Genomic DNA, 22,940 nt, shown 5'->3' with positions numbered 1-22,940 from the left:
CTTACCGTTTCATTGTCCTTCATAGTTAGATTTTGGAGTTGATTCAAGAATAGGTCCCTCTTGGCAATCCGAGAATCTCGAGTTCCCTCTTGGAGCTCGATGAGTTTGTTCAATAGGTCTCTTGCACTCGAGAACGGACCTACCTTGACGAGTTGGTCCTTGGCGATTCCACATTGCAAGGTGACCATAGCCTTGGCATCGGCTTGTGCTTTGCGTAGTTGTTCGGTAGACCACCTAGACGAATCAAGTTCCTTACCTTTTTCATCTTTTGGTGGTGTAAAACCCTCCTTGACGGAAAACCACATGGCAATGTCGGTCTTGAGGTAATACTCCATGCGGCCCTTCCAATATTGAAAATCTGCTCCTTCGAAGTAGGGTGGTCGATTTGTGCTGAAGCCTTCCTTCATAGCCATCCTTGTTTGCTCTTTTGGGTGTTAATCCGAATCAAAGAGCCCCTTGCTCTGATACCACTTGTTGGGATCTTAGATGGCTAGAGGGGGGGTGAATAGCCTCTTTAAAAACTTAAGCAGAGAGTTCTACACAGAAACTAGTTAGCGCAGCGGAATAAGCAAACTAAAACAAAACGAAAAACAGCACACAAACACTGATACACAGATTCGGGGATAACTTGCCCCTACTCCTCGGCGTGTCCGTAAGGTGGACGACTCCTTGATCTTCGGTAGATCGCACCCCGGAAGAATTCCGGCTAAAGATCCTCCTTCTAGGTGGAGTAACCTTCCCACAAAGTCTCAAGAAATATCTAAGTTAAGGCACGAGACTTACAGAAACTCGGTGGCAAAGGAGAATAGAAATGCTTACAACCACGCGAGAATCAGTAGCAGAAAACAGAGATCGCAGTTCACCCGAGAGCTCAAGAACTTCGCACAACAGCACAGACTTTTCTTTCAAGCTTTTCTTCTTCTGTTCTTGTTCCCCTCTCGCTGTTTTTACTGCTTCTCAAAACCTGATCTCTGCTGTCACAAATCTGGTCCAAACTGTGCAAATCAGCGCTGCAGCCAATCCCTTTTTCTCCTTCTCTGATTCTCTGAACTCACACCAATGATATCACAGTCAACACTGGCGTCTTGAGCTCGAACCAATCCCGAGGAGTCAAGCAGATCGCAGCCCAATCGCAATCACCATGCACCGCTGAAACCAACAGAAAGACCATTTGTCGCATTCCTCTTACGAACTTAATTTGAAATTAGGCTTGGAATGATACCTGTTAACCTGCAAACTCAAAAGCTAACAGCACAGAGGATTACATCACATAAATGAATGAGATATATCAAAAGCAGTGAAGGAATCGTTGATACAACGAACAAATCAGAGTGTGTGGATCGGTCACGGACCGATCACGGTGCTGGATCGATCGGGCAAAAGCCCGATCGGCGAGACTCATTCGATCGGTCGTGAGTGACCGATCAGATTAGTGTGGATCGGTCCGGACCGATCCACCTCTTCTTTCTTTGCGTCTCTTCTCGATCGGTCTCACGATCGATTACCTCGATGTGCTGCGGGTGTTCTCGATCGATGCGGACCGATCAGATTGAGTGGATCGGTCCACGGACCGATCCACCTCTTCTTTCTTCTGCGGGCTCTTCTCACGATCGGTCTCACGGCCGATCAGATTACTCGGTGTGCTCGGTGTTTTCGATCGATGCGGGCCGATCAGATTTCACTCGATGTGCTCGGGTGTCATCGTCGGTCATCGGACCGATCCGTGAAGAACCTTTGGATCGGTCTGCCGACCGATCCACGATTCCAGAACCTTTGGATCGGTCTGCCGACCGATCCGGTGCCATGAAAGTCCACTTAAGTCTCTCTCTGACTTAATCCGGAGAACGAGCTACCGAGCCCTCTCCGACTTCATCCGGTCCAGAGAACGAGCTACCGAGCCCTCTCTGACCTAGTCCGGAGAACGAGCTACCGAGCCCTCTCCGACTTCGTCCGGTCTAGAGAACGAGCTACCGAGCCCTCTCTGACCATTCCGTGCCAAGTCGCCATACTTGGACTTTTCACGTGCCAAGCTCCCTGCTTGGACTTTTCACCAGATGTCTTAACCCATCTGGATTTCCCTTGCATGGCTTCACTCACCAGGACTTTCCCTCCCAACTGATCAACCTCGATCAGTAGTCATTCTGAGTTTAAACACTATCTGATACAAACTTAAATCAGTGTCAACATCAAAACAACAGCCAGGTCAGACTGTATCAACAATATATCGCATCATATTTGAACTGATCAAACTGAGTTTTATTTATTTCCATTTATGAAGCAATTCCTTTAACATTTAATGACCGATCCTGTCCGAAAGATGGAAGGTGGAAAAATAGAGATGTGGCATCTTCACTGACCAGCTAAAGACCTCGCTCCGCTTTGCAAAACAAGTAACGTCAGTGTCAGACCAGGGAAGGAATCCCTAGCGTTGGCCCTCTGATACTCAATTTAGTCGCCAGAATGTGGAGAAAAGTGGAGCGACTATAGAACTATGCGTAAACAGTAGATAACGCATACCTCCGCCGGTGATTGACCCCCCTTTATATAGAGCCCTGGTGGGCGATGTGCGTGCTTCTCTAGGCATGAGCATGCCCACGAAAGGGCCTGTCAAGTAAGTACTTCTAGCACCATACCTTAAAAGGACATGCATATCCCTGACAAGATAGTAGAAGCTTTCGTCATACGATCTGTCTGTCGACCATGACTCGTGCCAGCAACACAACCTCCCAAAACAATGTCGAGAGATACTACAGTGGTCCCGTTGTTGGGCCGAGCAGGGTAGCCGCTCTGCTGGGATTCCGCCCCATCCATGGTCAGGTCTCGTTGCTTGGCCGAACAGGGTAGTTGTTTGGCCGGAACCCCTCCACTCTGTCAACCTTAGTGGTATCCTTCTCGGCCGGGACCCTTCCGCTCTATCGACCTTAGTGGCTCTTCTATGCGATGGCTTTGTAGCGCCTGCCTTCCCTTGTTCGGACAAGCTACCCGGTCTCCCTCAACATCCTGTTGTCCCGTATCGAGCGTCGGTTGTCATATGCATCATCCCGAGCTACACTGGAGGTCTAATCGGACCAGTCTCCCATCGGTCGAGGCTTGACTGCCCGACCAACCATTGTCATTGTCTTTCATTCGGCCCTTTGACACCGGGGCGTTGACCACCTTGACTTTGACCTCTACCCTAGTAATTGATTCCGTACCAAATAGGCATACCTTAATAACATGATATTATCCACTTTAGACTTAAGTTCTTAATACTTTACTCTTAAACTTTATCCAAAATACTTTGATCCTGTCGGGAATCTAAGAAGACAGAACTGCCAGTGTGACGTGGCTAGAATGTTGATCGCATCTGCATGACCCGGATGGTGAGATATCTTCTGCGTTGACCAAGTCGTCAGAAGTCCTCTGATCAACAGTACCTGTAGCCAGTGACCGGGTTGCCTTGGTCCCTGGTACCCCGATACTCGAGGCGGGTCCCATGAATATATAAGCAGCCGAATGATAGCAAAACAATGAAATAAATACAGGATGAGTACAGTGACGTACCCTACCCCGGGGAGGCACCCTTGGATGGATCGGTGAGCTGATCGCGATGCTGGTCAAGTCGTCCTGATCCGGAAGGGTAGATGAATGTATTAGCTGAGGAGCCGGATCTGCCTGCCTAGAGATAAGCATGACCTGGATCCGAAAGATGACATGTCGGCCAAGAGATAATGGCGGCGCGTAGGCCAGGAGATGACATCGACACACAGGTCGAGATATAATAGTGACATAGAATTGGAATTGAGGCGAAGTCGGCATGTGGATTGCCGACACATGGATTGTCGGCACGTGGAGGCTGCGGCACGTAGTGGTTGCCGGTGAAAGAGGCTGAGGTGCGTGGTGGCTGCCGGCGGAAGAGGCTGCGGCACGCGGTGGCTGCCGGCAAAAGAGGCTACGGTGCGTAGTGGCTGCCGGTGAAAGGGGTTGCGGCGCGTGGTGGTTGTAGGCCCCTGATGACGGCGGAAAAGAGACAAGCCCCCTCCAGTGGCGGCGACCTAATCGTAGAAGGAAGAAGGGGGTGGCACATGAGGAGAGAAGTGGTGGACGGAGGCGTCTCCCAGCGAGTGGAGAGGGAGAGAGGAGAAGGAGAGACGACGTGACGGCGACAACGAGAGACGTAGAAGAAGCTTTCTTCCCTGTTCGCGTCGGCGACGGAGGTGGCGTGAGGAGGCTGCGGTGCCGCTCGACGGCGTCCGCGTCGAGAAGGTCGGGGGCATCTGCCAATGAGAGGAGAGGGAGGACCGCTGGCTCGCCGGCGGCAGCAACGTGTGTGCGACCAGTGACGTCCCTGGTTGCTTCTTGGCAGCGGAAGAGAGCCCCTCGCAACAATGCCTCCACCCCTCCTTTAAAGCCCTACACCGTGAAAAGACTTAAATGCTCTTCTCTTTTCTCTTAATATCTCCTAGGTCCTTCTATGTATATCCGTATCACAAGCCTCTCCTTCAAGTCTAGTCGAAGGAGGCGCGAGTCCGACTGACTAGACCAAGCCTAACGTAAAATAGAATCACCCCTGATTGTAGAGGCGGATCGCTAGGCATGTCTTATAACGTCCCACGAATAGTGACCAATGGAGGGCGTCTGCCAAAGCGATGAGAAAACCAAGTGTAGACCGAACAACGAAAAATAGTACTGAGAATATGTCGAGCAGATGATTAGTTAGATACCGAGTGAGAGATCTATTGGTTAATCCTAGGAAGATCGTACCGGTTCCACTGTATAAAAATTTTGTACAAGTGTCGAACCTTTCCTAAATAACCTATTGTGTTCTTTAGAAGTTAAATCAGGAATCGCAAACGGAACTTAACATTATTGATTCCAAATTTAACTTATCTGTTATTAATGATTTAAACTTGGATCGCAAGCGGAACTTAACACTATTGATCCAAATCCACCTATGTTATAAATTTAATTAAATATTAATTTCCAAAATTAACTTCCAGATTAAACATGGCGAGACACTAGGCCTTCTTGGATATGGGAGCAAACACCACTTCCTAGACAAAGCCTTTTAAGGAAAGCTAATATTTAATTTTCTTAAATAACTCTAGGTTTAACCAAAAGGAACAATCGAATCACAAGTTCAAAAAACAAAAAAAAAAACACAAACTCGAATAACAAACTCGAAAAACTAGAATCTAATGTCTCTTGTGTTTGGAATTCATACAAAAAAAAAATAACTAGCATGATGCGGAAGAAAATTACTAGTTATACCTTCTCTTTGTATATTAATGACCTCGAGATCTTCTGCCGTATTCCTCGCCTCGCCTTGGACGTCATGTGGGTGACGAACTTCCAAGATAAACACCACCCAAAGAGCTTCTCCTTCTTCTCTATGTTTCGGCCACCACCACCACCAAGGAGAAAAAGAAAGCAAAGGGAAAAGAGAGGGAGAGAGGGTCGGCCACAAGAGGATCACCAATAAGAGAATAAGAATTGTTATCTATTGAGGCATCTCCTCCCCTTCTTTTATATTACTTGCCCAAGGCAAATAAGGAAAGACTTTTTACAAAAATTAAAATCTTCCTTCTGTTTTTACTTTTCCCCTTTTATTTTTCCTTTTCTTTCCTCTTGATTGAATCAATCATCAATCATAGATTGGATGATGATTTAATTTGGCCGGCCCCTTGCTTGGGCACCAAGCAAGGGTGGTTGGCCCCTTAAAAAGGAAGGAAATACTTTTGTAAAAAAATTTATAAGCAAAGAAGAAAAGCTTTTATAAAATTTTACAAGCTCTCTTTTTAATTTCCCAATGTGGATGTTAAAAAAGGAAAGTTTTAAAAATTAAAACTAAGTTTTAAAATTTAAAACTTCTCTTCTAAAATTTCCTTTTTTAACATGGTTACAAAAATAGAAAATTTACAATTTTAAAGCTTCTCTTCCTTTTTCCTTAAAACCATGAGGATGGTTAAAAAAGAAAAGTTTTAAAACTTTTAAATTTTCTTTTAAACCATGTGGCCTAATTTAAATTAGGAAAGTTTTATATTTTAAAATCTCTCTTTTAAAACTTGTAGATATCTATAAAGAGAAGATTTTAAAAATTCAAAACACCCCTCCTTATTTGAAATATGTGGCGGACACCCTTCAAACTTCTTGTGGCCGACCACCTTAAGGAGATTATGGTCGGCCCCTTTGGCTTGGTCACCAAGCCATGGGTCGGCCCCTTCTTGGACGCCAAGATGGGCTTTTAATGAGTGGATTAGAGGCATTAATGAGGCTACGGCAGGGACCTAGAGGAGAAATTGGTTTTGACCTTCCGACAAACTTGAGTATCCCGTGTTCGCCCCGAACACACAACTCAAGTTCATCAATAATAACTCATTCCACTAGAGAGTTATTATTGCACTACCGCATCAATCCCAAATTACATTATGGCCTCCTTCTTATCATGAGTGTGTTAGTCTCCCTGTGTTTAAGATATCAAATATCCATTAATTTAATGAGTTACTGACAACTCATTTAATTAATATCTAGCTCCAAGAGTAGTACCACTCAACTTCATTGTCATATTGGACTAAGTCCACCTGCAGGGTTTAACATGACAATCCTTATGGGCTCCTCTTGGGGACATTCTCAACCTAAATAACTAGGACACAGATTTTTTCTATAATCAACAACACACACTATAAGTAATACCATTTCCCAACTTTTCGGGCCTATTGATTTATCGAGCTAAATCTCATCTGATAAGTTAAAGAAATAAATACTAAATATATGTGCTTGTTATTATATTAGGATTAAGAGCACACACTTCCATAATAACTAAGGTCTAGTTCTTTTATTAAGTCAGTATAAAAAGAACTTACCTAAAATGGTCCTACTCAATACACTTAGAGTGTACTAGTGTAATTTATTAGTCAAGATAAACTAATACCTAATTACACTATGATTATTCCAATGGTTTGTTCCTTTCCATCTTAGTCATGAGCAACTGTTTATAATTTATAAAGAACTGATAACATGATCTTCTGTGTATGACACCATACACCATGTTATCTACAATATAAATTAATTGAACAACTACACTTAACAAATAAATGTAGACATTTGACCAATGTGATTCTTTTATTTCTAAAATAAATGTTTACAAAAGCTAGGCTTTTAGTATATACTCTAACAAGATCGAGAAATATCGAGCGAATGATCGAGGGACGTTGAGTCAAGCGAACAGCCGGGTGATACTAATCGGGCAGCTACAAAGATATCGAACGAGCAACTGAAAGAGTGTCGACCTAGCAATAAAGACAATACTGATCGGGTAGGAAGAGGATGGGCGAGCAAAGCCAAGCGCGCGACCGAGAAATTGTCGGCCAATCAATCGTAAAATGCTGACCAAACCATCTAGAGAATGTCGAACGTTCGACCGAATAGTTCAAGCATGTGGCTGAACGGACGACCGAGCGATACCGGTCGGACGACTACGAGATTGCTGGTCAAGCGGCCCAGAGGATGTCGACTGAGCGATCGTAAAATGTTGGCTCGGTAATCGAGTAGTACTGAGTGGGATGATGCCGAGTGGGAGAGGATCGCGAGAGCGAAAAGTACGACGTCGGCGTCCCAAGTGAGTGTGAGGCTCATGCGACCGAGGGGCATGGAACCCGCAGGATACCCTGGTCTGAGACCAGTGAAGATACTTCGGTCCTAGACCGGTGGCAATACACTGGTCCAAGATCAATGGAAATACTCCTATCCGAGATCATTGGAGATAGCTCGACCCCGAACGAGGGAGATAAGACGCTCTGATATGATCTGTGACCAGTGAAGACCGCTCAACCCCGAACGGAGAAGATAGGACATCTGATATGCTGGTTCGTGACTAGTGAAGACCGCTCGACCCCGAACGGGGGAGATAAGAGAATCCGCTAAGTTGGTCCACGACCAGTGAAGATCGCTCGACGTCGAACAGGGGAGATATGAGATCTGATAAACTGGTCCACGATCAGTGAAGACCGCTCGACCCCAAATGGGGGAGATAAGAGATCTGATAAGCTAGTCCACGACCAGTGAAGACCGCCCGACCCTGAAGGAGGAGATAGGACATCTGATATATTGGTCCATGACCAGTGAAGACCGCTCGACCCCGAACGGAGGAGATAAGAGAATCCGCTAAGCTGGTCCACGACCAGTGAAGACCGCTCGACCCCGAATAGGGGAGATATGAGATCTGATAAGCTGATTCACGACCAGTGAAGACCGCTCGACCCTGAACGGGGAGATAAGAGAATTCGCTAAGCTAGCCCGAGACCAGTGAAGATCGCTCGACCCCGAACGGGGGAGATATGAGATCTGATAAACTAATCCACGATCAGTGAAGACCGCTCGACCCCGAACGAGGGAGATAAGAGAATCCACTAAACTAGTCCGAGACCAGTGAAGACCGCTCGACCCCGAACGGGGGAGATAGATGCTCTGATAAGCTGGTCTGTGACCAGTGAAAATCGCTCGACCCCGAACGGGGGAGATACGGGTTTAAGGTCGCCGCTCGACTGTCAGTGGAGATAAGGGTTTAAGGTCGCTGCTCGACCATTGGTAGAGACAAGAGTTTAAGGTCGTCGCTTAACCGTCGATGGAGACAAGGGTTTATAGTCGTCGCTCGACTTCTAGAGCCCGTGACTCTAATATAATTCAAACCCGACCGATCAGCACTAGAGTCTCTGATTTAAGGATTTATAGTCGCTACTCGACTTCTAGGATTTATAGTCGCCGCTTGACTTCTAGGGTTTATAGTCGCCGCTCGACTTCTAGAGTTTATACTCACCGCTCGACTTCTAGAGCCCGTGGCTCTAATATAATTCAAACCTGACCGATCGGCACAGGAGTCTCTGACTCAAGGGTTTATAGTCGCCGCTCGACTTCTAGGGTTTATAGTCACCGCTCGACTTTTAGAGCCCGTGGCTCTAATATAATGTAAACCCGGCCGATTGGAACGGGAGTGTTCGACATTGAGCCTGTGGCTCTAATATAATATAAACCCGGCCGATCGACATGGGAGTCTTCGACATTGAGTCCGTAGCTCTAACATAATGTAAACTCGACTGATGGTCACGGGAGTTTTCGACGTTGATCCTGTAGCTCTAATATAATATAAATCAGGTCGATCGGCACGGGAGTCTTCGACATTGAGCTCATGGCTCTAACATAATGTAAACCCGGCCAATTGGCACGGGAGTATTCGACATTGAGTCTGTGACTCTAATATAATGTAAACCCGACCGATCAGCACGAGAGTCTTCAATATTGAGCCTGTGGTTCTAATATAATATAAACCCGGTCGATTGGCACGAGAGTCTTCGACATTAAGCATGTGGCTCTAATATAATATAAATTCGGCTGATCGGCATAGGAGTCTTCGACATTGAGTCTGTGGCTCTAATATAATATAAACCCAACCGATCGGCATGGAGTCTTCGACATTGAGTCTATGGCTTTAATATAATATAAACCCGGCCAATCGGCACGGGAGTCTTCGACATTGAACCCGTGACTCTAACATAATGTAAACCCGATCGATCAGCACGGGAGTCTTCGACATTGAGTCTGTGGCTCTAATATAATGTAAACCCGGCCGATCGGCACTAGAGTCTTCAACATTGAACCTGTGGTTCTAATATAATATAAACTAGATCGATCAGCACGGGAGTCTTCGATCGGGGAACTATGGAAGATCCTATGACCGAAAGAGAAAATATAACAGAAAAACTGACTTGCCAACCAGCAGAGGATTTGACTCAATTTCTTAACTCCCGAATACCCATGGAGTGAGGAGAATATGATATGCTCGTCGAAACCCCCTCAAGGTCATGAGTATGGCAGAATTTCCCGACGTCGTCCATCTTTACGTTCCAGATCAGGCGAAGTTCCCACAGACGACGCCAGTATGATCCTGTCGGGAATCTGAGAAGACGGAACTGCCGGTGTGACATGGCTGGAATGTTGATCTCCTCTCCATGACCCGGATAGTGAGTTGTCTTCTACATTAACTAAGTCGTCAGAAGTCCTCTGATCAACAGTACCTGCAGCCAGCGACCGGGTTGCCCCGATCCCTGGTACCCCGATGCTCGAGGAGGGTCCCACGAATATGTAAGCAGCCGAATGATAGCAAAACAACGAAATAAATATAGGATGAGTAAAGTGACGTACCCTAACCTCGAGGGGAGGGGGCGCCCTTGGATGGATCGGTGAGTTGATCACGATGTTGGTTGAGTCGTCCTGATCCGGAAGGATAGATGAATGTGTTAGCTGAGGAGGCAGATCTGCTTGCCTAGAGCTAAGCGCGACCTGGATCCAGAAAATGACATGCCGACCAAGAGATAATGATGACACGCATGCGGGGAGATGACATCGGCACGTAGACTGGGATATAACATCGGTACGCAGGCCGAAACACCACAAGGTGTGTAGGCCGAAACATAACAACGGGATGCACTACGATTGTAGCTCGGGATACGACACGCAAATTGGATCGGTGCAGGGGTCGGAACACAATAGTGACATAGAATTGGAATTGAGGTGAAGTCGGCGCGCGGACTGCTGACACATGGATTGTCGGCACATGGGCTATGGCATGTAGTGGTTGCCGGCGAAAGAGGCTGCAGCGCGTGCTGGCTGCCGGCGAAAGAGGCTGCAGCGCGCAATGGTTGCTAGCGAAAGAGGTTGCGGTGCGTGGTGGCTGCCGGCGAAAGGGGCTGTGGCGTGTGGTGGTCGTAGGCCCCTGGTGGTGGCGGAAAAGAGACGTGCCCCCTTCGATGACGACGACCCAACCGCAGAAGGAAGAAGGGGGCGGCGCATGAGGAGAGCAGTGGTGGCCAGAGGCGTCTCTCAGCGATCAGAGAGGGAGAGAGGAGAAGGAGAGACGGCGCGACGGCGAGAGACGCAGAAGAAGCTTTCTTCCCTGTTCGTGCCAGCGGCAGAGGTGGCGTGAGGAGGCTACGGTGCCGCTCGACGGCGTCTGCATCGAGAAGGTCAGGGGTGTCTGCCAGTTAACTGAGGGAGGACCGTTGACTCACCGGCGACGTGAGAGGCGGTGGTGGCATGTGTGCGACCAGTGACATCCCTGGTCGCTTCTTAGCGACGGAAGAGAGCCACTCGCAAGAGTACCTCCACTCCTCCTTTAAAACCTACATCATGAAAAGACTTAAATGCCTTTCTTTTTTTCTCTTAATATCTCCTAGGTCCTTCTATGTATATCCGTATCAAATTTCATACTAATATTATATTTTTTTAAATTCAGCATCTTTTACATATTTTTTTAATTGTATTCCAACAAATGCAAAACATATTTATCTTATTTTTTTATAATTGGCTACATAAATATTAGAGATCTAAGAATGCCTTGTTCTAGCTGAATCCAACAATCCTGAGCACTAGCGATAGATCAACTCCATCAAAATCGTTTAGTTCATTCTTTCTTGCCATCCTCTTGTCCGTCACCGTCGGCTCCGGGAATCCTGGAGGAAGCAGCGATCATGACAGACGGGAAAGGCTCAATCTCCGAGATCGTCGCTCCGGCCAAAAAGCTGTCGCTGGAGATCGATAGTTCAGATCCTCTGTCCCTATTTCTCTCTGTCCCTGTGTCTCATTACCGATCAGACGGATGAGATTAAATCTTAAGACATCATGACATCTTTAAAATATGTGTAGTATTCTCGTAATATGCAAAATATCCTTGAGATTTAATATGATCCGTCCGATCGACAATGAGACACGGCGACAGAGAAAAATGAGGACAGAGGATCGAAAGCAGATGGTCATGCGACCCCTCGGTAGTGATCAAAACTGTTGGATCCTCTGCACAACGCTGAACCTATATATAGAAAAAAAAACAAAATTCATACATTAATTGAGCAAACAAGGTATAGTTTGTTGTCTGAATCCACTACGATACCTTCTTTCTAACAGAGCAGTCTTCCTTTAAAGAACAAGGATAGTAAGCTCGAGGAAAAACGCTCCCCAACTTTTTTTGCCCTTATTTTTTCCAGAGACAGTCATCCTTTATCTAATCAATGAAGTCATTAGCAGGATTCATCAATGAATCGATCGAAAATATATAGATAATTACGATGTGGAATCGCTACAATACATTCGGTTTTTCGGTCAGGATCCGAAGCGAAACTTGGGGCTTCTTCATGTTTGGCTCGGCTCGATCTGGGTTGGAGGAAGAGGAGGGGCCTGGGGCGGTCCTCATCTTCTTCTCAGTCGCCTGCTTATTTCTGCCTTTGAAATGCAGCTTCGATAGACGATCTCGCAGTTCGTCGTTCTCCTTGGTCGCTACGCTAAGCATTTCCTTCAGAAGCCAATTCTTCTCCTCTGATCTGGCGAGCTCTGCTCGAACCGATTCCAACTGGATTCATTGCAGAAAATGTCAACTTTTCGAAACGAAGAACAAAGAATTAATCGTCGTTTCGTAGAAATCAAGAAATTAACTGGTCGATCGTGTATACCTTAGAGATTTTATCCTCCACTGCTGGTGCTTGAAACTGCACCCTCTGGTTCTGTGTTGTTCTTGACGAACCGAGCTGTTATGAGGTGATTCAAAAAGGATCAGTGTAACTGTTTTCTAGGCGATAACAGAGGAGATTTTAAGATCTTAACTGACCCGAAGCGTCAGGTCAAGGCCCGGCTCCTCATGATCGTCGACCGTGGAACTTCCCATTGCTCTACACTCGACGCGGCCACGCTTCGGAGGCGAAGAGCGATCCCCGGGGTCGCATGACGATCTCTTCCTGTACGACGACTCAATATTCTTACTATTCTCCATGCCTTTTGACAGAGGAAAAGACGAAGAAGAAGAAGAGGAAGATGATGTTGGAGGAAAAGACGGCGATGAAGAAGAAGACGACGATGATGGATAAACCAGTGAAGACGTCGTAATTGGAAAGTTGCAATGCGGCGTATATTTATATAGAGAGACTTGATGGACGCGGTCAAGGCGTATTTCGGCGGCCAGGCGAGACTTTTTAACCGAATAATAACCGTCGTGATGAAATCGCGAATTATTCGGTTCTTCAATTACGTGGCCCAGTTATGGTAATTTTATAGTTTATTTTTATATAAAAAAAATCAAAAATAAAAATGCTCGGTCTATGAGTCTATCCATCATTTAAAAATAATAATAATAATAATAATAAATAAAATATTTAAAATATTTTTCCATATGGAAGATGACCCAACACATCCACTAAACATTCAAAATGCGGAGTTGGGTAAGGATCCACGTTTCACCACCAACGGCAGGACGCGTTTAAACCGCACCAAACCCAATAAGACCTTGTGATTCAACCGGTTCAATGAAATGGGCCGGACGGTTCGACCGTCAGAGAATAAGAATCTCGACCGAATCGAGTCGTATAATAATACCGTTTTAGTTTTACCGGTCGCTCGGAAGACGAAGGCGTCGAGTGAAAGAGAACCGGAGGAGGAGATGCCTAGCGCAGGTCGGCCGTCGGGGGCGTGCCTCAAATGCTTGCTGGTGGTCTTCGCCGTCGCCTCAGCTCTGTGCGTCTCCGGCCCCGCGCTCTACTGGCGCTTCAAGAAAGGATTCGCGGCAGCCCGATCTCGCTCTTCCTCCTCCTCTTCCCTTCCCGGATGTGCCTCTTGCGTCTGCGATTGCCCGCCCCCGGTCTCTCTCGAGGCCATCGCCCCTGGTTCTCTCTCTTTCTTTAGTTCCTCGCTCGGGTTGTCTTGTTCCCATCCTGATCTGGGTAGTGTTGTGGTCGATCGATTTCATTATTTCGAATTTAGAAGGCTGGATCTGGTCGAAAGTTGTCAATTTGATGCTTAGATCTTTTAGTGACTGGGGGAGGGGGTTGTTTAATCCTAATTTCCTCGGTTAGGTATATGGCATTTTATCTAATCTGCTTTTGGATATTTCTTCATTATTTTTTTTGGGGATTATCCAATTTCGTGATGTGTTAATTACTAGGATAGATAAAAAATGTATATGGACTGGAACCTATATAAACAAAACGAGAACACATGTTAAGATGGCATTGTGAATTTCAAATCGACGTTTTGTTATCTCATTTTCTACGGAATGTTATGTGCATTACTGCTTAAATTAGCCTAGTCTTCCACATTGCTTAATCTACTTTATTTCTGGATATTTTTATGTATGAGAGAAAATTCTCTTTCACCCCATATTTGATAAACATAAGAAGAGAAGGACGGATTACTTAGTTTTGTCTTAAATGAATTAAAAATCCATGACAGCAGTTCCTCCCCTTTCCTATCTCCGCATTCCTTATAGAAAGCAGACATAGTCCTTCCAGATTTCCATAGAATAAGAAAATGAATAGAAGTCTCATTGTATATTTCATATAAACCACAACTAGAACAATACCAAAACCCTTCCAATCTATCAATAGAGGGAAATATCTAATTAAACAACATCTAACAAGTAGTTAAGTTGACTCTCTCTCTCTCTCTTAGACCATGTTTTTAGAATTCTTTCTTAACCTCCCTAACCTTCTAGGGGTCGGCAGGGCATGCACCCCGTGTAACTCACCCCCACATCCACTTGCTCCTGAGTTATTGTGATTTACCTCCTCTGTGTTAGTCCTAAGGCAAGCTGGCGGGGGTGCTGGGGGCAAGCACTTCGTTGTTTGCCACTTTCTTAACCTCCCTAACCTGTTCATATAATCAAGGTTTAGATAGTTTGACTCTCCTTGAGTGCATCTGCAGTAAGTTGTCCAAGTTTCTTACTTCCATTATAACATAAATAAATTGAAATAAAATTTCTATCAGTGTAAAAATAAATGAATAACTGATCTAGTGAGTTATTCTAAATGCAAACCTTGCCCCTTAGATATCCTCCCTCTTCCTGAAAGATTTCTCCTAATCTCTCCTACTTACTCGAGTGGATTAGGTGCCCTAAAGCATCTTGTGAACCTAGATCACCAGTGCTTGTAGATCGCCTAACACTTCACCTCCATTAGGACATTCCACCATTCAAATAATTTCTTTCTCAAGGAAATCCACTTGATGTTAACCCTTCTTGACTAGGATTTTACTAAAATGATTACCTCACTCTTCAATCGTCTAGTCGAACATGCTCCTCTCTACTTCTCAATGCACTGACTTGTTTTTTTAGTTTGGAGAAGCTTGATATTCGAATCTCTCAAATCATCTATGAAATTTTGCAAATCTCAAATTGTACTCCACGTGCAAATGTTTGATGAAACACGCTGACTGGATGAAGCTTTATTATGTTCTATTTTTGCTAAATATATGAGATTCTTTATTTGAGGTTTGTAAAGTTGCACTCTATTGCATCTATTTCTTGTTACTAATATATTTCCTTCCTTTTTTTCCTTTCTCAGGATTGTTGAATCTCTCAGTAACAGGTAAAGGAGCATCTGTAGTTTATTGAAATTGAAGTTATATCATGGTGCCATATAAAGTGACTTTATTTTATGGTCAATCAAGTCATTAGCAGCTTATTTCTCGTGTTATTACTTTCATTTTCATTGCATACTTTTAGATATCTAAATGCTAGCCACTTGTGTGTAGAAATCAAAGAACATCTTGTGCAGGCTTGATCAATATTTAACTCTTTTTTAAGAACTATTTGATGGTTGTCTTTTCTGTTATGACCAAGTCATAATTGGATAAGGCACTACAGATTCAAAAGATGGTGAGCGTGCATTTTTAGTTTCATATATTATTCTGGGACAAGGATATGTTATCCACAATGATTGAGACAGATTTCCCTGAGCAAGACTGAAAACCATCATCAGCATCTCTAAGACTCTCATAACTTGTCGAACAACTTGTTTCTGTAGGATTGAAATGTTCCAAGAGAATTTTCTGATCGAGTATTTTAGCAAAAAAGCTGATATCTTCTCTTAAGGTTTATAGAATCTATTGATGTTTCATATGTTTTCCCAAATTAGCTCATATTGTGGTCAAAGATATGATATGTGAGTAGAAACTGTCTGATGTACAAACCTAAATCTGTTGTCCGACTCTGGACTGAAACTATCAGTCAGTTTCAGACAGAAGTTACCTCAGCAGTAATACCATCTTTTTGTGGGGGCATAATCAACTATTTCTACTGATGTTGTAAGTTTTGAGTTGTAACTTCTAATTTATTTTAACTGCTACTTACAAATTAGAGTCATCTACATGCAATTATCATAACTATGATTTCTGTAGTTGTGAATCACTCCTGCATGAGTCATGATTTTGTTTGCCCTATGAAAACTTGTTTTATATGAGTTGATCAAACTGACCTCATATTTGATTTTTTTTTTTTTTCAAATGACAAGTTTATAAGATGGATGACGTCAAATAACTATGGATAAAGTGTGATGAAGCAAAGATACTATTTATGGTTTGTTCATTCTTTTTTGGTCAATGATTAGATAAAGATTCATAAACAACAAAGATAAATACCTTAATGGCTTCTGCAAGTATTTGAAATTCTTCCCGAGTTGGAGAAGCTGAATGATCAACAATGTTGTATTTCTGAAATAAAAAGATGGTCTTTATGTTGCATGTTTCATTTATTTGCTTTCGCTTGTCAATTTCCATAGCTCTTAGCCCTGTTGTCCAACACATCCTATGGCTCTTGATCTTCAAGATCCTATGGTCCAGGATCCCCTGGACCAGAGGAGGCCCTGCTCTCTCATAGGGTGGGATGGATGGACCCCACCTGGAGGATCTAGTCCATCCCACCTATGAGAGAGTAGGGGGTCCAGGAGTGATCCAAGGATCCTGGACCGGAGGATCCCTGCTCATCCTCAGGCGGGATCTTGTTTATATCCATCTGTATGAATGTTAACTGCTGTGGTTATCTAAGACACTCCTCTGCATTGAAGATTGTGGGAAAGATGATCCTGAGCTCAGCAAGGAGATGAAGAAACAGTTTGTGGATCTCCTCACAGAGGAAGTGAAGCTACAAGAGGCTGTTGCTGAGGAACACGCTCACCACATGAATGCAACCCTTCTTGACGCCAATAAATCAGCTTCTCAATACCAAAAAGAGGCTGAGAAGTGCATTGCTGCAACTGAGATCTGTGAGGAGGCTAGAGAACGAGCTGAAACATTCCTAAGAAAGGAGAAGAAGATTACAATACTTTGGGAGCGACGAGCACGCCAACTAGGCTGGCAAGATGCATGATCCAAGGTTATGTACATGTTCCAAAACCACGCTTCTTGATAGTGATCTCAGAGTCAGCAGTAAAAGTTAACTGCATAAAGGGAACATTAGTATCCAAATATCCACATTTGCAACTTGTAGAGTTCAATTATTATGCCAACATATTGAACTGAATCAGTTAGCTAATATTGGAGAACGTTGAAATTTGAATATCAATAGTTGGATCTGCGTTATACTTAAGGTATTCTCAGGTTTGATGATATCTGTTGGCACTAGCTTTGTATAAAGTGTACTTACTGATTTTATGTACTAGTTAAGTTTTGTTTGATATACTTAGATGAAAATTAAAAAAATAATAAAAATCATAATCACAAGTGGAATCAGAACTGCACTTATAACTTATAAGCAAATTAACTGGTTGGCTAAAGAATGCGGTGCAAATTAAATAATCATAGCATCACAACAATGACCAACTAGATTCAACAAGCAAATACCAAAACCAAACCTCCAACATCAGCAACCAATCAGCACTGAACCTTTACCAAAAACAAGGTCTTACAAATAGCAAATCATCCATACAAACTGAGTTCACTTAGTTATTTTCTATTTATTATTCCACATCTTTGAGAGACGCAGGGCTTTGTAAAAGGGTCGAGTTGCCATCCACAGAGAAGCAATATGATTACTGTTTCTGAAACAGTAAGGTCTCCTGGCCAATTTCGACATTACTGTCAGATACTAAAACCCAGGTCTCTGCAATTTTTTCCACCTCTCCGTCAAGCATCTCAACAACAGTGAACGCACGCAAGGTGCTGACACCAGAAGTTTGTAACTGATTGTGGCCTTCTGCCGAGCCTCTCGGATCAGTCAGGCCTTCTGTCGAGCTTCCCGGATCAGCCAGCAGCGAGTCTTTGACTCTTGGCACTATAGCACCATTTAGGTAAATGGTGTTATCAGAAGCGACCACGATCATTTTCCTAAGACCATTTCCATATCGCAGAGTATTATGCATGTGACCAAAAACAACCAGAGGGATGGGAATTTGCTCATCTCTTTGCAAGTCAGATATTGCTCGAGCAAGATCTGCAAAAGAAATCACATTTCTAAATTTAAAACAAACGGGACTGCCTCATGCTGATTTTGATATCCAATTTACATGTGGAACAACGAAGTAGGCTAAATATTATTAATGTACCTGGGTCGCCATGGTCACCGCCTCCATAAATCCAATCTATACCACATATGTCATCAGCATTTGAACCTAATCCTATAAACAGAAGTCGAAATGTTGCATCTGAATCTAATCCTGCAAATAGAAGTATGGATTGTTGAAAGAATGAACAATCATCATCCAATTCGATGACAAACCTGTAGGACCATTGTGCGCAAGAATAATAACACAATGCCCCTCAGGGATCCCACGAGCAGCTTTACAGATTTTCTTTGCACTTTCTTCCATATTATTGACTCCATATCTGAACAGATTATGTAAGTTTTTTTAATCCAGTATTTATTCACAACAAAACCTGTTTAGTATGGAAAAATAACACAGCTGCTCCTGGATCATAATATTCTCAGTGTCTGTATAGTGATCTACTAAAATTTAGAAAAGTGGTTAAGCAGTAGCTTATCTAATTTTTCTAATAAACTTGAATTGACTTGGAAGATTTGTACAATTGGATAGATCCATTAAAGATATATCACATATCAAGTATGAAGCTCAATAGCTGAATACTGAAAAAACAACAGAAAGTCTTGAATCCAACTATTTGGGTTATCTTGTCAATACATAGCATAAATGGAAGAAGTCAGGCCATAGAATTTATGAAATTTCATGCATGTCAGACAGTGTTTGACATTTAGCTCTCAATATCAACTTTTCTATTATAACTAGAGATAGCATACAACTTCAATCATCAAACCACAGGACTGTGGGGGATATAAGATGTCCTTGTGGACTCTGGTCTTTACAAGTAACATTTTGTAACACTGTTTTTTTTCAAAAAACATTGTAGAAATGAGAAAGTCCCAGATTCATAACAAACTAAACCATAAAAAGTAATTATAAACATGAGCAATGTTGTAGGCATTTAACATGTCTAGAAGAAAAAAAAACTAAATAAAAAAGTGTGGTAATTCTGTTTAGATCACTTGACCTTTTGGTACATAAATTGTGTTAACTTAAACTATAATTATGATATATGAGCTTCTACTCCATGTATATATTAATAAGCCATCATTATGCCAAATTTGAATAGGGCCCTTCCATTACACATGCCCTTTGTGTCTTTATAGGCCAATCATGTTGATCAGAGCTAGTCTAATTCTGATAGAGGAAGTTTGCCAAAAAGGGCCGAGTGAGAAATCCTTGCTTTTTGGACAACTGTTCTTACTTCTTACTTTACCAACCTGGATGAAAGAAGCCTTGGTCGAAATAATTTGTCACCACCAATAGAAAATGGTCGTCCTCCAAGGACACAAAGCTTTAAAGTAGGAAAGTCCAAGCAAGAGTACCCAACGTGCTCTTCTCCCAAACTGGAAATTGAAACAACATTGTCAATCACAATAAATATAATCAAATTAAAAGCATAAAGATGATATGGAAGTGTTCTTCGCTAACTTGTAACTTTGTTTGCAGGCTATAAAAGATGTCAAAGTAGTGCAATGGAAACTCTTACCAACCAAAATTACAACAAGCTATATTTCTGTTGCTCCTCTTAATATGATTATTCTGACATAAAGGATACAAATGACACAAAAGTTGCAAGTTACAGAGCTTACTATTTGGAAAATATTGATGGGAAACTTTTCATCTTTTTCTTTTCAAGCAGACAACTATAATATAGAAACTCTTTAACCTCAGTACCATACTGGATTTTCTTAGAGAATCTCTTCAAATCACAATATGCACCTACTTTATTATAAAACTTAGTTGAAATTCGTAATGCCTGACTAATTTATGTTTCTATGAGCACAGAAAAATTGGAAAAAAAAAAGAAGTAACAATTCTGATAATAAAAGAATTTACAGTAAGTGTAAAATAAAGGGAGATGAAAGAAAAACCCTAGGCTGAACCACATGAAATGTTTAACCATTGGCGTCTCATATGGAAAAACCTTAGTGCAGTATTGTCTTTTCAAAAACAGCAAAAACAGTTATGTGAAACATCTGTTATATCTCCAAATCCATTTGTCCCTCAAAGTAATGCATTGGTTTGTATAATACATAAAATTAAGGTTTATAAGGATGAATATTTGATAAAAATGTGCATCCTATTTGACCTTGACAGCACATTATAGGAACATTAGCAAAACAATCAGTAAATATCTATTTTTGGAAGCCCTACATCAACTGCAAATATAATGCACATGATGTGTAAAAATTAAGAAAGTAGGATTATGATTCCATAGATCAGCAAATTACCATTCCAACTGAAGACAGACTCGATTAGTCTTCCTGAAGGTCAAGTAATGACATAATTAGTGCAGAAGCCCTTCATCAATCAATTAAAATGCACTATAAAGACTACTAATTTTAGAACCATGAGAGTTTACTTCTCTGAAAATGTTTGGGTCGTCCAACTATCATGGTTTCCAAGAATCACTGCTTTTGGCAATTTTAGGTTTGAAATGCTTCTAACAAGTTCAACATTCTCATTACCAAAATCACCTGAAATAAGAAAAAAAACTTAACAAACTTACCAAGCATAATAAAGTCAACCGTGTATAAATTGCATCATTTGGAGATAACCAACAAAGGAATCAACATGCCTGTGAAGAGTACCAAATCAGCCTGCAAGTCATATAAAAAACGTGTAAGTTTCATTGCAGTGCAATTTCCATCTTTCTTGAAAAATATCTTTCTATATCAGAAATATGACATGCATACAAAGACTAAATTTTTATACACTTTGTTTAGGGCAAACACCAAACTGATTGCAAAAAAAAAAGGAAATGATGAGAAAAATGACAGTATATTGTATAAAATTGTATGCCAATTTTTTTTTACATATGAGAGATCTCATTATATAGGCCAGACAGTAATCAGTTATATTACTTTCTTATTAGAAAGATCAAATTCATATTTATATTTCCTCTTCTGTGTTGACTAAATATATTTATCACTCATCCTATTTCACTATCTGCTATTCTAGTCGGATCATATCTTAGTCATGAGACTGAACATCTACCAACTATTTTGTCAACAGGAGGCATTAAAATAAGGAAAAATATTAGCTAAACTGTTTGAAAAAAAAAAACATCACAGAAATATTAGTATATTAAAATTGCTTATGTAAACGTGTTAGGAAAACTAAATCAAGATGTCTAGCTATTATACTGACAACATAATCAATTAATAATATCTAAGAAAGTTAATGAATGTAATAGAAGAAGCCTAGAGGGGTCACAAATATTTGAAACTGTCTTCATAAGCAAATTAGAAGTAATGTTCATATGGACATATAAGCTAACAACTGTATACCAATCCAACACATTTACAAAATCCACTATCCATACCCCTTTAAGGATAAGGGGAGGAAATTTTTCAGTTATACGATTTCTTAGTGTTGGATCGAAAAGAACTTAGATATCTCCACAATTGCATGATATTATCCACTTTGGGCCTAAGCCCTCATGGTTTTGCTCTTGGGCTCTCCCCAAAAGACCTCATTCCAAATGAAGATATCTTTCTCTTATAAACCCATGATCTTTCCCATGTGTTTTCAATGTGCGACTATGTTTGCAACCTTTCAACCCCAACACTTAGATGCTCAACTATCACATATACTAATTGATCATCACCATACTAGGCCAAACTAAAATTTTGTGAAGCTAAGAAGATTCATTCTCCTACAAAACCTAGGAGGTGAAAGTGCTTGTCAAGTATTAATCACATTTCCAGAGACAATGCAGTTAAACAGAATAAGTCACATGAGGAAATACTGCAAGTACAACAGCAAGATCAATGCTATAGCTTTGAGTGACATAACATAAATAATCTAAAACGAACAACAATACCTATGGTGTAAATATAGATTGTAGCTTCACTTGTTGAGAATTGGCCAATTAAATTATTATGGAAATTGGGAAAGTACCTGCAGAAATTCAAGGGCTCTTGAGTCTTGTTCCAAGTCCCATTGGTCATGCTTCAGCGTCAAATTGTCAAACAACGTTAACACCATACAAATAAAATTATTTTGAAAACAAACAGTAAATACTAGTATAATTACGGGTTGCTGGTCGGAAAATAATTAAAAAGGCGATAATTATATCTTCAACGAAAACCTTCGGAACCATAAAAAACTTGATAGGCTATGTACTTGTAAAGCTTGCAAATAAATAAATTTTAATTAAACAATACTATACCCAGTTCCAGAAATTGACCAAGGAAAAACATGTAAACAGAAGCCACAACAATTGAACAGCGGAAAAAACACATTTTTTTTTTTAAAACGAAACCAAGCACCACGAAAGGGAACTTTCCAAACAATTTGACCAAAAACCTTACCACATCACCGACGACTGCGATCCTAAGGGGGCGCGACATGGCGCGTCGATTGGGGAAAGGGGAAGCGAGAGAAGAGGGAGGGGAAGGAGGAAGAGGAGGAGAAGGAGATGCGGCAGAGGCGAAGAAGAGGAAGAGAGGGGAAGCTGCGGAGTAGTGGGCGTTTGGCCGCAACGCCCAAGCGCGCAGCATTTAAATATCCCGTTTACCTGCTCCCTCGTCCTTTTCCTTCCTCCGATTTTCCCCTGCCCGCCTCCTTCTATAGATGAAAAGGGAAGGGAAGCTGAACACAGTAGTAGTT

The 22,940-nt window shown here is 42.2% G+C and overlaps 3 protein-coding genes across 5 annotated transcripts; 1 reads left to right on the top strand and 2 right to left on the bottom strand.

Annotated features, from left to right (window-relative positions):
• Positions 1–11,327: 11,327 nt before the first annotated feature.
• On the bottom strand, positions 11,328–12,886 carry LOC122017742. 2 transcript variants are annotated; one of them, XR_006121441.1, is made up of 5 exons: positions 12,632–12,886; positions 12,477–12,551; positions 12,116–12,376; positions 11,921–12,031; positions 11,328–11,839 (listed from the first exon to the last, which is right to left on the bottom strand). XR_006121441.1 is itself a non-coding variant. In XM_042575423.1 (4 exons), exons 1-4 carry the CDS (start codon positions 12,791–12,793, stop codon positions 12,002–12,004), a joined length of 528 nt encoding a protein of 175 aa, XP_042431357.1. In that variant the 5' UTR covers positions 12,794–12,886; the 3' UTR covers positions 11,328–12,001. The 2 variants fall into 2 exon arrangements, 1 of the variants encoding a protein (XP_042431357.1); XM_042575423.1 differs by having other exon boundaries at positions 11,328–12,031.
• A 504-nt stretch (positions 12,887–13,390) lies between these two features.
• LOC122016792 lies at positions 13,391–17,466 on the top strand. The gene is made up of 3 exons (XM_042574191.1): positions 13,391–13,679; positions 15,354–15,377; positions 16,854–17,466. Exons 1-3 carry the CDS (start codon positions 13,457–13,459, stop codon positions 17,153–17,155), a joined length of 549 nt encoding a protein of 182 aa, XP_042430125.1. The 5' UTR covers positions 13,391–13,456; the 3' UTR covers positions 17,156–17,466.
• A 170-nt stretch (positions 17,467–17,636) lies between these two features.
• On the bottom strand, positions 17,637–22,927 carry LOC122016790. 2 transcript variants are annotated; one of them, XM_042574187.1, is made up of 9 exons: positions 22,643–22,927; positions 22,230–22,280; positions 20,905–20,926; positions 20,689–20,803; positions 20,558–20,590; positions 19,544–19,669; positions 18,503–18,618; positions 18,330–18,401; positions 17,637–18,217 (listed from the first exon to the last, which is right to left on the bottom strand). In XM_042574187.1, the coding sequence occupies exons 1-9, from the start codon at positions 22,829–22,831 to the stop codon at positions 17,817–17,819; spliced, it is 1,125 nt and encodes a 374-aa protein (XP_042430121.1). In that variant the 5' UTR covers positions 22,832–22,927; the 3' UTR covers positions 17,637–17,816. The 2 variants fall into 2 exon arrangements, with proteins under 2 accessions (XP_042430121.1, XP_042430122.1); XM_042574188.1 differs by having other exon boundaries at positions 18,503–18,609; positions 22,643–22,925.
• Between the last annotated feature and the right edge of the window lie 13 nt (positions 22,928–22,940).

Source organism: Zingiber officinale, chromosome 8B, assembly GCF_018446385.1.
Source record: "Zingiber officinale cultivar Zhangliang chromosome 8B, Zo_v1.1, whole genome shotgun sequence".
Taxonomy (NCBI): Eukaryota; Viridiplantae; Streptophyta; class Magnoliopsida; order Zingiberales; family Zingiberaceae; genus Zingiber; species Zingiber officinale.
This window is presented reverse-complemented; position numbering and strand designations above follow the sequence as displayed.

Coding starts and splice junctions, on each gene's coding strand:
- LOC122017742 (XM_042575423.1), bottom strand. CDS start 12,793: ATGGAGAATAGTAAGAATATTGAGTCGTCGTACAGGAAGAGATCGTCA. Junction 12,552..12,631: donor GCCTTGACCTGACGCTTCGG/GTCAGTTAAGAT, acceptor ACCTCATAACAG/CTCGGTTCGTCAAGAACAAC. Junction 12,377..12,476: donor TGGAGGATAAAATCTCTAAG/GTATACACGATC, acceptor CAATGAATCCAG/TTGGAATCGGTTCGAGCAGA.
- LOC122016790 (XM_042574187.1), bottom strand. CDS start 22,831: ATGCTGCGCGCTTGGGCGTTGCGGCCAAACGCCCACTACTCCGCAGCT. Junction 20,591..20,688: donor ACCCAAACATTTTCAGAGAA/GTAAACTCTCAT, acceptor CTTGACCTTCAG/GAAGACTAATCGAGTCTGTC. Junction 18,402..18,502: donor TGCGCACAATGGTCCTACAG/GTTTGTCATCGA, acceptor TTCTGTTTATAG/GATTAGGTTCAAATGCTGAT.
- LOC122016792 (XM_042574191.1), top strand. CDS start 13,457: ATGCCTAGCGCAGGTCGGCCGTCGGGGGCGTGCCTCAAATGCTTGCTG. Junction 13,680..15,353: donor TCTCGAGGCCATCGCCCCTG/GTTCTCTCTCTT, acceptor TTCCTTTCTCAG/GATTGTTGAATCTCTCAGTA. Junction 15,378..16,853: donor GTTGAATCTCTCAGTAACAG/GTAAAGGAGCAT, acceptor TCTGCATTGAAG/ATTGTGGGAAAGATGATCCT.